This window comes from Mobula hypostoma, chromosome 2, assembly GCF_963921235.1.
Source record: "Mobula hypostoma chromosome 2, sMobHyp1.1, whole genome shotgun sequence".
NCBI classification, from domain to species: Eukaryota; Metazoa; Chordata; class Chondrichthyes; order Myliobatiformes; family Myliobatidae; genus Mobula; species Mobula hypostoma.
In genome coordinates, this window is record NC_086098.1 from 1,932,163 (window position 1) to 1,945,828 (window position 13,666).

At 41.2% G+C, this 13,666-nt stretch overlaps 1 protein-coding gene across 1 annotated transcript in view; it reads right to left on the bottom strand.

The window, feature by feature from the left end:
* The window catches only part of LOC134337788 (PC3-like endoprotease variant B), a 941,886-nt gene that overhangs the window by 307,102 nt on the left and 621,118 nt on the right, over positions 1-13,666 (bottom strand). Inside the window, exon 8 of the mRNA XM_063033034.1 lies at positions 8,366-8,551. Coding sequence (XP_062889104.1) covers positions 8,366-8,551 — 186 coding nt within the window. The remainder of the gene's footprint in view (positions 1-8,365; positions 8,552-13,666) is intronic.

Consider the following 13,666-nt stretch of genomic DNA (forward strand, 5'->3'; position numbering starts at 1 on the left):
AATACAGGCACCCAGTGAACGGAAGTGATAAAGTTTAAAGACTGGCTTGATTTGTCATGTGTACATTGAAACATACAGTAAAATGCATCATTTTGTGTTGATGATCAACACTGTCTGAGGCTGTGCTGGGGGCAGCCCAAAGGTGTCACCATGTTTCTGGCGCCACACAGCACATTAACTCCTTACAGACTCTGGCAGGAATTCAGCCATAAGACCATAAGGTGCAGGAGCAGAATTAGGCCATTCAGCCCATTCCGCACCATTCCGCTGCACCATTCCGTTATGGCTGATTTATCTCCCTCTCAACCCCAATCCCTGCTTTCTCTGCAGAACATTTGACATCCTTACATCCTTACCTTAAAGATCTCTGTTCTAAAGGGACATCCTTATATTCTGAAGATGCTCCTTCTGGTCCTAGACACCCCCAGTATAGGAAGTGTCCTCTCTACATCCACTCTATCAGTATTTGATCGGTTTCAATGAGATCCCACCTCATTCTTCCAAACTCCAGGGAGTACAGGCTCAGAGCCGATAGTCAAAGAAAATAAAAATGGATCTGGATCAAACTATCTTCCCTTGGAATCTTGCAGATCAGTAGTGGTATTCGTCAAATTCAGCTGTATAGAGTACAAGCAGTAATATACTGTTCTAATGGACATAGGTGTCTGAGTCCAAAGGATAAGTAGATAGATTAACACAATAGAAACTTAAAAGGAAGACATCATAAAATAACATTGAAGGTTAATGATGTGGAATATTGAAAGGGAAATTGAGAGAAATAAAGAACAAGAACAAAAACCATGAGCGGATAGTACAAAAGGAAACACAAACTGCTTTTATAAGCAGAATACAAGTAGATGGTCTTGAACTTCACAGCGATGAATGAAAGAATCTAATTTTAGAAGATGAAGCTTTGTGGGATTTGATATCATTTCACACTGTGCAATTGCACCATGCAAGGTTGAAGTATTGCATGCTGGGTGCCATGGTAGCACAGTGGTTAGCACGACACAATTCCAGCTCGGGGCGTCAGAGTTTGGAGTTGAATCCCAGTATCCTCTGTAGGGAGTCTATACGCCCTCCCTGTGGAATGCATGGATGTTTTTCAAGGTGATAGCGTTTTCTCCCACAGTCCAAAAGATGTATCAGTTAGTAGTTTAGTTGTCCGGTGATTAGGCTAGGGTTAAATCGGGGGTTGCTGGCTGACTTGTTGGACCAAAGGGCCCGGAAGGGACCGGTCCATGCTGTATCTCAATATAAAATATAATAACCAAATAATATATCTCCTACTACAAAGACACTGTGTCCTTCCTCATGCAATTCAAAACCTCTCTGGAGCAGCTTCAATCACCCAGTGCTCAATTTGAAATTATTTTATTTTTTTAGAGATCAGTGTGGAACAGGCCACTCTGGATGAACGATCCGACCACCCACCATCTGCCTATTTAACCCTAGCCTATTCAGAGGACCATTTACAATAACTCAATTCATCTACGAGCCGGTATGTCTTTAGTCTGTGGGAGGAACCCGGAACACCCGGAGAAAACCCACGTGGTCACAGGGAGAACGTACAAAAGTTTTTTACAGACAGAGTCGGAATTAAACTTCGAGCTCCAACACCACGAGCTACAGTTAAGCCATACTAATCGCCACACTACCAAGGCACCTCAACATTCACCCTCCCAGATGGGACTGAAACCCACAATATCTGGTTTAGAAGGCCACTGAGGCCAAATGTAAATTACTAGAATGTTTTTCCTTAAAAATTGCATCCTATTTCAAGGACTCTTGTCCCATTTGGGTTGTGATTCCTTAACTCTAATTTGCTTTTAGATTTAAAAATGCACTGAATATGTTTTCTATATTATCCAAAAATATTGACAAAAACCACCTAGCTATGTGGAAGGTCTATTTGTCAAAAAACGAATTTAATTGCCAAGGTGAACTTGGAAGAAATATGTTTTATTAAGTTTATACATCCATAAATTCAAGATTACTGCAAGCTGCACATTGAATAGAACAAACATCCTTATCTTGGTTCCCAATTATTTATAACCAAGGAAATACCTACTGCAATATTAAAAAATTAACATCTTGTAAAGGTTTAAAACTTCCATTAAAATAGCAAGCAAATAGGAATTCAGGCAGATGTGCAAAGTTTTCATCAACTTATATTACATAGTAATTTCTCAGCTTATATGCAGTCTCAAAGCAATCAAACAAATCTTAAGGTATTGAAATAGTCTTCCATAGGGTAAGATATTAACTCAGTGGCCTCTCTGTTATGTACAGGAACAGAACCAGTATGGTCTTCCTCTTTAGAAGCCCATCCACTTCAAGGTTAAACATGTGCATTCAGAGATGCTCTTCTGCACACCACTGTTTTAACAGATGGTTACTTCAGTTGCTCTTACCTTCCCGTCAGCTTGAACCATTCTGGTCATTCTCCTTTGACATCTCACTGGATTTTTTTTCTGTTTTTCACACCATTCTCTGTAACTCTAGAGACTGTTGTGTGTGAAAATCCCAGATCAGCAGTTTCTTAACTACTCAAACCACCCTGTCTGGTACTAATAATCATTCCACCGTCACGGTCACTTGGAACACATTCCATAGAACCATAGAAACGACAGCACAGAAACAGGCCCTTTGGCCCTTCTTGGCTGTGCCGAACCATTTTCTGCCTAGTCCCACTGACCTGCACACGGACCATATCCCTCCATACACCTCCCATCCATGTATCTGTCCAATTTATTCTTAAATGTTAAAAAAGAACCCACATTTACCACCTCGTCTGGCAGCTCATTCCATACTCCCACCACTCTCTGTCTGAAGAAGCCCCCACTAATGTTCCCATTAAACTTTCCCCCTTCACCCTTAACCCATGTCCTCTGGTTTTTTTCTCCCCTTGCCTCAGCCGAAAAAGCCTGCTTGCATTCACTCTATCTATACCCATCATAATTTTATATACCTCTATCAAATCTCCCCTCATTCTTCGACACTCCAGGGAATAAAGTCCTAACCTATTCAACCTTTCTCTGTAACTGAGTTTCTCAAGTCCCGGCAACATCCTTGTAAACCTTCTCTGCACCCTTTCAAGTGTATTTATATCCTTCCTGTAATTTGGTGACCAAAACTGAACACAATACTCCAGATTCGGCCTCACCAATGCCTTATACAACCTCATCATAACATTCCAGCTCTTATACTCAATACTTTGATTAATAAAGGCCAATGTACCAAAAGCTCTCTTTACGACCCTATCTACCTGTGACGACACTTTTAGGGAATTTTGTATCTGCATTCCCAGATCCCTCTGTTCTACTGCACTCCTCAGTGCCTTACCATTAACCCTGTATGTTCTACCTTGGTTTGTCCTTCCAACGTGCAATACCTCACACTTGTCAGTATTAAACTCTATCTGCCATTTTTCAGCCCATTTTTCCAGCTGGTCCAAGTCCCTCTGCAGGCTCTGAAAACCTTCCTCACTGTCTACTACACCTCCAATCTTTGTATCATCAGCAAACTTGCTGATCCAATTTACCACATTATCATCCAGATCATTGATATAGATGACAAATAACAATGGACCCAGCACTGATCCCTGTGGCACACCACTAGTCACAGGCCTCCACTCAGAGAAGCAATTTTCTACCACCACCCTCTGGCTTCTTCCATCGAGCCAACATCTAATCCAATTTACCACCTCTCCATGTATACCTAGCGACTGAATTTTCCTAACTAACCTCCCATGCGGGACCTTGTCAAAGGCCTTACTGAAGTCCATGTAGACAATATCCACTGCCTTCCCTTCATCCACTTTCCTGGTAACCTCCTCGAAAAACTCCAACAGATTGGTCAAACATGACCTACCATGCACAAAGCCATGTTGACTCTCCCTAATAAGCCCCTGTCTATCCAAATGCTTGTAGATTCTATCTCTTAGTACTCCCTCCAATAACTTACTTACTACTGACATTAAACTCACCGGCCTATAATTTCCCGGATTACTTTTCGATCCTTCTTTAAACAACGAAACAACATGAGCCACTCTCCAATTCTCCGGCACTTCACCCGTAGACAGCGACATTTTAATAATTTCTGCCAGGGCCCCCGCAATTTAAACACTAGTCTCCTTCAAGGTCCGAGGGAACACCCTGCCAGGTCCTGGGGATTTATCCACTTTAATTTTCCTCTAGACAGCAAGCACCTCCTCCTTTTCAATCTGTACAGTTTCCATGGTCTCACTACTTGATTCCCTCAGTTCCATAGATTTCATGCCAGCTTCCTTAGTAAATACAGACTCAAAAAACCTATTTAAGATCTCCCCCATTTCCTTTGGTTCCGCACAAAGCAGACCACTCTTTCCCCTTTCTGCGGTTTGGTCTGAACAATAACTGAACTTCATCATGTCTGTATGATTTTATGCATTGAGTTGCTGCCACATGATTGGCAGGTTAGATATTTGCATTAATGAGCAGGAATACAGCCGTCCCTAATAAACTGTCCTCTGAGCGTATGTTAGCAATTGAGAGTAATTGTGGCAAAGAGCAAATGGAGCGCTGCCTCATCTCATCAGACTTTCCCCAAATCAAACCATAGTCTGTCAGTATCCTAACTGCAATGAATTCCAGTTAATTGGGACACATTGGGACCAGTACATTTTGGCCCATTTAAGTAGATGCCCCAATTAGCCAAAGTCTCATGGAAACAGTTGAGAAGCTAAAAACAGCTTCTCAAATACAGAACAAATTAGAAATTTATTCACTCTGTAACCTGATAAGGAGAAGCTAAAGTCGAATGTATCAGTATTACAGTGGAGTAAAGGGAATTACAGAGGCATGAGAGAGGAATTGACCAGAATTGATTGGAAAAGAATACTGGCAGGGATGATGGCAGAACAGAAATGGTTGGAATTTCTGGAAGCAATTTGGAAGGCACAGGATATATATACTTCCCAAAGAGGAAGAAACATTCTAAAGAAAAGATAACATAACTGTAGCTAACAAGAGGATCAAAGCCAACATAAAAGCCAAAACGAGGGCATATAACAGAGCACAAATTAGTGGGAAGTTCGAGGATTGGGAAACCTTCAAAAACCACCAGAAGGCAACTAAAAAAGTAGTTAAAAAGGTATAGATGGAATATGAAAGTAAGCTAGCCAATAAGATTAAAGAAGATACCAAAAGTTTCTTCAGATACATAAGGTATAAAAGAGAGGTGACAGTGGCTTTCAGTCCGCTGAAAAATGATGCTGGAGAGTTAGTAATGGGGGACAATGAAATGGTGGGTGAACTGAATAAGGAATTTGCATCAGTCCTCACTGTGGAAGACACCAGCAGTTTGGTGGAAGTTCCAAGTGTCGGGGGAATGAAGTGTGTGAAGTTACCATAATAGACAGAAGGCTCTTGGAAATCTGAAAGGTCTGAAGGTAGATAAGTTACCTGGACCAGATAGTGTACAGTTCAGCTGGAGGTGGCTGAGGAGATTGTGGAGGCATTAGTAATGACCTTTCAAAAATCACTAGCTTCTGGCATAGTTGTGGAAGACTGGAAAATTGCAAATGTCTCTCTACTCTTCAAGAAGGGAGAGAGGCACAAGAGAGGAAACTATAGGCCAGTTAGTCTGACTTCAGTTGTTGCAGGATGTTGGAGTTGATTATTTAGGATGAAGTCTGTGGGTAATCAGAGGCACATGATAAATAGGTTGTAGTCTGCATGATTTCCTCAAGGGAAAATCTTTTTAGACAAATTTCTCAGAATTCTTTGAAGAAATAACAAGCAAGATAGACAAAGGAGAATCAGTTGATGTTGTGTACTTGGACTTTCTGAAGGCCTTTGACAAGGTGCTACAAATGGGACTGCATAACAAGTTACGAGCCCGTGGTATTACAGGGAATATTTCAACAAGGATAAAGCAGTGGCTGATTGGCCGGAGGCAAAGAGTGGAAATAATGGAGCCTTTTCTGACTGGCTGCTGGTGACTAGTGCTGTTCCACAGGGGTGTGTGTGGGACCTATTTTTTTACATTATATGTCAATGATTTGGATGATGGAATTGATGGTTTTGTTGCAAAGTTTGCAGATGATATGAAGATAGGTGGAGGGACAGGTAGCTTTGAGGAAGTAGAGAAGCTACAGAAGGACAGACAGGTTAGGAAAGTGGGCAAAGAAATGGCAGATGGAATACTGTTGGGAAGTGTATGGTCATGAATTTTGGTAGAGGAAATAAAAGGATTTTCTATTTTCTAAATGGAGAGAAAATGCAAAAAAAAACTGAGGTACAAAGAGTGTTGGGAGACCTTGTGCAGGATTCCCTAAAGGTTAATTTGCAGGTTGAGTCTGTGGTGAGGAAGGCAAATGCAATGTTAGCATTCATTTCAAGAGGACTAGAATATAAAAGCAATGACGTAATGTTGAGGCTTTATAAAGCACTGGTGAAGCCTCAATTGGAGTATTGTAAATTGGTTTGGAGCCCTACCAGTATCTTAGAAAGGATGTGCTGAAACTGGAGGGGATTCAAAGAGGTTCAGGAAAATGATTCCAGGATTGAATGGCTTATCATCTGAAGTGCATCTGATGGTTCAGAGCCTGTATTCACTAGAAGTCAGAAGAATAAGGGGTAACTTCATTGAAACCAATTGAATGGTGAAAGGCATCGATAGAGTGGATGTGAAGAGGATGTTTCCTATGGTGGGAAAGTCTAGGACCAAAGTATACAGCCCCAGAATAAGAGGCATCCTTTTAGAACAAAGCTGAGGAGGAATTTCTTTAACCAGATAGTGTTGAATCTGTGGAATTCTTTGCAATAGGTAGCTGTGGAGGCCAAGTCTTTATTTAAATTTAAGGTAGAAACTGATAGGTTCTTGATTGGTCAGAGCATGAAGGAATACGGTCAGAAAGCAGGAGAATGGGTCTACGAGGGAAATTGTATCAGCCAGGATTAAATGAAGGAACAGTTATGATGGGTCAGATGGCCTAATTCTGCTCCTATATCTGATATAGTATATATATATCTATATATGGTTTTATTACCAATATTACTACAGTACTGTAAGATTGTGCATTAGTTTATGGTGTTGTCTTCTTTTGGTTGACTGTAAATGAAGAAAATCAGCACAGACAGCTCATACAGATAATTGACTACCACCATACAATGCTTTCAATGATTGTATCTTCTAAATCTTCATTTTCATTGTAACATTCAAGATGATTTTCAATAACTTCAAATTCTTCACAGTCCCTAACTTGTTGAGAAATTGTTTTCTTTTCACTGTTGCATTTCTGGCATCTCCAAGCCCCAATGCTTGAAACCACAGTGAGAAAAACAGTTCTGAATGAATGGTCTTACTGCTTATTTATCACCAACTATCAGTGACAAAACACTTTTCAAACACAAACACATGCAGCTGATGCTATTTAAAAACTGTTCAAACTAAGCACGGTGTAGTGTCTAACAGCCACACAAGTGCATACAACTGACACTAGCTGGAAACTGTTCAACAGTCTCTTGTCCCAATTATGACCATCCCAGCTATTTTCTCCAGTAGATTTTATTCTTTAAGAGTCGTCCCAAATAAGCAGCTGTCCTGATTAATGGATGACCCGATTAACCAGAGTCTACTGTATTTAGCTTTCATTAGACCATAGACCATAGACCATAGAAACTACAGCACAGAAACATGCCTTTTGGCCCTTCTTGGCTGTGCCGAACCATTTTCTGCCTAGTCCCACTGACCTGCACACAGACTATATCCCTCCATACACCTCCCATCCATGTATCTGTCCAATTTATTCTTAAATGTTAAAAAAGAACCCGCATTTACCACCTCGTCTGGCAGCTCATTCCACACTCCCACCACTCTCTGTCTGAAGAAGCCCCCCCTAATGTTCCCTTTAAACTTTTCCCCCCTCACCCTTAACCCATGTCCTATGGTTTTTTTCTCCCCTTGCCTCAGTGGAAAAAGCCTGCTTGCATTCACTCTATCTATACCCATCATAATTTTATATACCTCTATCAAATCTCCCCTCATTCTTCTACGCTCCAGGGAATAAAGTCCTAACCTATTCAACCTTTCTCTGTAACTGAGTTTCTCAAGTCCCGGCAACATCCTTGTAAACCTTCTCTGCACTCTTTCAACCTTATTTATATCCTTCCTGTAATTTGGTGACCAAAACTGAACACAATACTCCAGATTCGGCCTCATCAATGCCTTATACAACCTCATCATAACATTCCATTGTTTCTGAAGTGTACTGTTTAAAGAGTACGTCTTAGCTAAGGGCTTTATAATCAGGAAGGGAATATTACCTACTTGAGAAAATCAAATGCAAAGTATTATTGAGAGATTGCTGTCATAATCCTACCTTCAGTGTCCAGGTACCGACTGGATTCTCCCCCCACGAATGCACTGACATAAAGGTCCATTTACTCAAGCCAGCTTGAGACAAATCAAACATCCGTGTGCTCAGAAGCTGTGACTTTGTTCCAAAGGGAGAGATCAGGTCAACGCTGAGGTCACCCCTGCAGATGCTGGTAATGCTAACAACAGCCTGGCAGAAGATTCAATAAAAACATTCATTCAATTATGGCAAACAGATTGTGTGTCCCAAAAGCTTTGAGTAAAATGAATTTCTGCATAATTCCACTATTGCCTGCCCTCTGGACGTTAACCTTTAACTCTTACTACCCCATCCCCCACCCAGCTATCCTGTCCATTCTCTCTTCTCACTGCTGCGATCAGGGAGGAGTTGCAGGAGCCTCAGGACTCACACCACCAGGTTCAGGAACAGTTATTACCTCTCAACTATCAGGCTCCTGGACCAGTGTGGATAACTTCACTATTCTCAACACTGGACTCACTTTCAAGGTCTCTACTACTTGTTCTCAATATGCCTCAAGGGAAAATCTTGCCTTCTACGAATAGGTTGAGTGAACTCAGCCTTTTTTCCTTGGAGCGACGGAGGATGAGAGGTGACCTGATTGAAGTGTATAAGATAATGAGAGGCATTGATCATGTGGATAGTCAGAGACTTTTTCCCAGGGCTGAAATGGCTAGCATGAGAGGGCACAGTTTTAAGGTGCTTGGAAGTAGGTACAGAGGGGATTTCAGGGGTAAGTTTTTTCACGCAGAGAGTGGTGAGTGCGTGGAATGGGCTGCCAGTGATGGTGGTAGAGGTGGATACGATAGGGTGGATAGTGGATAGGGATACGATAAGAGACTCCTGGATAGGTACATGGAGCTCAGAAAAATAGAGGGTTATGGGAACCCTAGGTAGTTCTAAGGTAAGACATGTTCGGCACAGCTTTGTGGGCTAAAGGACCTGTATTGTGCTGTAGGTTTTTTTATGTTTCTAAATTTATTCCCTAGAATGTAGAAGGGTGAGAAGAAATTTGTTAGAGTTATACAGAATTATGAGGGGTATGGTGAGGATAACTTGTTCACTCAAGGGGGTGGGGGTAGTGTGGAATGAGCTGCCAGTGGATGTGGGTTTGATTTGAATATATAAGAGAAATTTGGATAAGCACTTGGATGGAAGGGGTACGGAGGGCTATTGTCGAGGTGCTGGTCAATGGAACCAGTCAGAATAAGAGTTTGGTATGAACTAGATGGGTTGAAGCTGCTGATTCTGTTCTATAGTGCTCTATGGTTCCACACCTAATCATAAAAATAAAAGGGATTTCAATAGAACAAAAACAAACCAAAATCATCTTTTAAATGAATATTAACATGCTGCATTGGAATACAGCTGGGAGATTGGCATCATATTGCAAGAACTGAGTTTCAACTTGACAGGGAGTTGTTGAGAAGGTACTGAGGTGGGATGCTTAGTGTTCAAATCTTTCAAAAAACACTTGTGTTAGTTGGAAAGGGTGAGCAATTTCACTTCCTAGTGTTAATGTCTCTGAGGATCTATCCTGGGTTCAACATATTGATGCAGTCACAACAAGGCATGACAGCGGCTACCTTTCATTAAGGGCTTAAGGGATTTGATATGACACCAAAGACTCTCAAATTTCGACAGATGTACTGTGGAGAACATTTTAACATCACTGTCTGGTATGGAGGGACCACAGCACGGGATCAGAAAATGATGCAGAAAATAGTGAACTCATTCTGCTCCATCATGGGCACTAGCGTCCCCAGCATTCCGGACATCTTTGTCAAAAAGGTAACATCACCATCACCCAGGACAAACCCTCTTCTCATTGCTACCATCAAGGAGGAGGTACAGGAGCCAAAAGGCACACACTCAAAGATTTCGGGATAGCTTCTTCCCCTCCACCATCAGATTTCTGAATGGAGATTGCAATTCATTTAACTATATATATATATATATACTTTATATAATTTACAGATTTTAATACCGTGTACCATGTCACACAACAAATTTCACACTAGTGATATTAAACCTGATTGTTCATCAGTTCCTATCGAAACTCAATTCCCAGTTAATACTCAGTTGTTTCCAATCACACAGAATGTTCAGGAAAACACAGATGAAATTTTCTGTAGAACAGTGAGATTAATGTAATTTTAGTGACTACTGAAGTTCCAGACCTTCCCCCTACCACCACTACTTTATCACTTCCTGTTGGATTCACTTTATGCACAGGTGTTCTTGTACCTAGCATCCCCTTATGTACAGATATATTTACAGAAGCTATCTTATGTATTTATATTTATTGTGTTTTTTTATTTTTGTACTCTTTATCTTATCGTGTGTGTTTTTTGTGCTGTATCTGATCTGGAGTAACAATTATATTGTTCCCCTTTACTCTTGACATTAAACAAACTTGAATCTTGAGCTATCTTGAATCTATTGGTACCATTTCAATATCTTTTTTCCTGGTGGCTGTACGAGACTTCTTTTGTTATTTTTCACACTCTCCCTATCTCAGGTTCCCTGCATTATCCATTGATTCAGCCTTGATAGATTGAGAAAGCAACAAGCTCTCAAGCTTCTTAAAATTCTCTTTTAAAGATCAGTTAGGAAGAATGTCTGAGAAATGACCTGAGTTGCTATTTCTCCTGCCTACTCTTCAGAATTGTCCTTTCCTGAGTATTTACCTAGGAGTATCTCTAAAATCAGAAGGTTATCCTGTTGAGAATTAGGAAATCAAATTTTCCATCTTCCTGAGAAGCTAGTTTATTGTATGACCACAGTTTTATTTCCTCTTCATATCATTGATTGTTTCCTCTTGTTTCATATCTTTCTACACAATTTTCATCTTCACAGTGAAGTCTCAGATGTGAAGGCCCACTTGAATATAACAATGATCATTTATCTGCAGATGTTAACTTTTGGTTTGCTAGTAATTCCCACAACTCATAAATAAATAAAAGACTGGAATGAAAACTAGGATTTAGTCATAATTTAATGGAGATACTTCATAGTGAATAGTTCTGAGGTTGCAATCAACACCAATCTCAAAGAAGTATCCTAGTGGTGCTGCAATAGTTCTGCTGCTTCACACCCTCCATGCTAGTCAGACCAGGAAATGATTGTGCATTTCATGAAGGGGATGTCAGTGGAAGATACACTAGTCCTCCTCAACGGGTCTGCATCAGTGGAAGATACACTAGTCCTCCTCAACGGGTCTGCAATGGAAGTGGTGAGCAGTTCCAAGTTCCTGGGTGTCAACGCTTCTGAACATATGGATGTAATTGCAAAGAAGGCACACCAGTGGCTATACTTCATTAGGAGTTCGATCAGATTTGGTACGCTACCAAAGATTCTAGCAAATTTTTGCAGATGTACCATGGAAAGCATTCTAACTGATTGTATTACCACTTGGTATGGAGGGACGACTGCACAGGATTACAACAGACTGCAGAGGTTTGTAAACTTAGCCAGCTCCATCATCAGCATTAGCCTCCGCAGCATCGAGGTCACCTTCAAAAGGCAACGTCTCAAGATGGACACATGCATCAGTAAGGACATCCATACACCAACCTTCTCATTACTACCATCAGGAGACTGAAGACACACAATCAACTTTTTAGGAACAGCTTCTTCCCCTCTGCCATCAGATTTCTGAACGGTCCATGAAACCATGGACACTACCTGATTATTTTTACTCTTTTTGCACTACTTGTTTATATATTTCTTACTGAAATTTGTAGCATATTGTATGTACTGTACTGTACTGTTGCTGGAAAACCACAAGTTTCATGATCTATGCCAGTGATGATAAACCTAATTCAGATTCTCATTCTACACTCCAACGATCCAGGCTGACCTTGCCCACCAGTGCTCTCTGTGTGGAGTCTGCCTATTCCATAAGTGACCCTTGAGTTCTCTGGCCCTTCTGTCAGTCACCCTTGGGTGATCACTGGACTAAAGGTGCTGTATTTTAATGGACCAATTGGCCTAATTCTGCCCCTATATCTTATGGTCTTATGGTTTTATGGTAACTGTGACATATCCTTCGTTTACTGTCTCAGTGTACTCATGATGGCATCATCTGCCAGGATGGAACACAGTCCAAAGTTTTTCACTGTACAAGTGACAAATCTAATCCAGTTACAAGTTACCAAAAAAAAACAAATCAATTTTAACTGATGAGGAGGGTGAATATTCACTTAAAATCTCAGTTAACAATTAACCTTCAATAGCTGCCATTGTTGACCATTTAATTGAGTAGTTTTTCTTCAGAAATGATAATGCTCTAAGCATGACCGGGACAATGGAAGTCAGAGCTCTGTGGCGTATCATCATCTGAATGCAAACTTGCTGAAGTCTGCAAATACTGATACTCTGCAAAACTGGTTTGTCAGGACTGGAGAGCTTTAGCAATGGGCAGTGTAATTCACACTGTTGAACTGTAGAGAGCTACACATAATTTTCTTTAAACTCATTTTGCCTTTCTATCAGTAAATCCTTTCCATTATCATGAGTAGAATTGTTGCCTATTGAAACGGAAGAAGTATTGGAAGAATTACGAGCACCAGTAATGCGTCCATGCTGTGGTCTTGTCATCGGAAGTCAGCAGGTGACTGCTCAAATCTGACGATATCAGCACATCCTTGGAGTTTGCTGAAGAACAGCTTACTTGCAGATGGTACTGCGCCAGGCAGCTGCTGTAAGCCCCAATGACAAGCTGTACGTTGCTAACTCAGGGTCCCAATACCACGCTTGGTCAAGGCAGCCAGGGTTACAGCTGTCACAAACTTCTTTGGCAGTGGTTCATTCCAGGTTGCTTTACTGTGCATCAGTTTTGAATACGTTTTTCAAATCAAATTGGCAGCTAGTCTCTCCTCCAAGGACTCTGTCTATCCTTCTCAGGTAAAGCAGCCAGCATAATCAAAGACAGTGCACGTGCACACTGCACGTCCTCTCTTCTCCCTCTCCAACAAAAGCCTGAAAGCACATACTACCAAGCTCAAGGACAGATTCTGTCTGGTGTTACCAGTCTCTTGAATGGATGTCTTGTATGAAAATGGTGGACTCTTGACCTCACAATCTACCCCATTATGATCTTGCTTCTTCAGCATGATGCTCGAAAGGGCCACAGAAGACCTTGATAACGAGGACGGTGTCTACATCTGATACCGCACCGATGGCAGCCTGTTTAAACTGAGGCGACTACAGTCCCACACCAAGACATTGGAGCAACTCATCTGAGAGCTACACTTCGCTGCCGATGCTGCCCTTGTTGCCCAC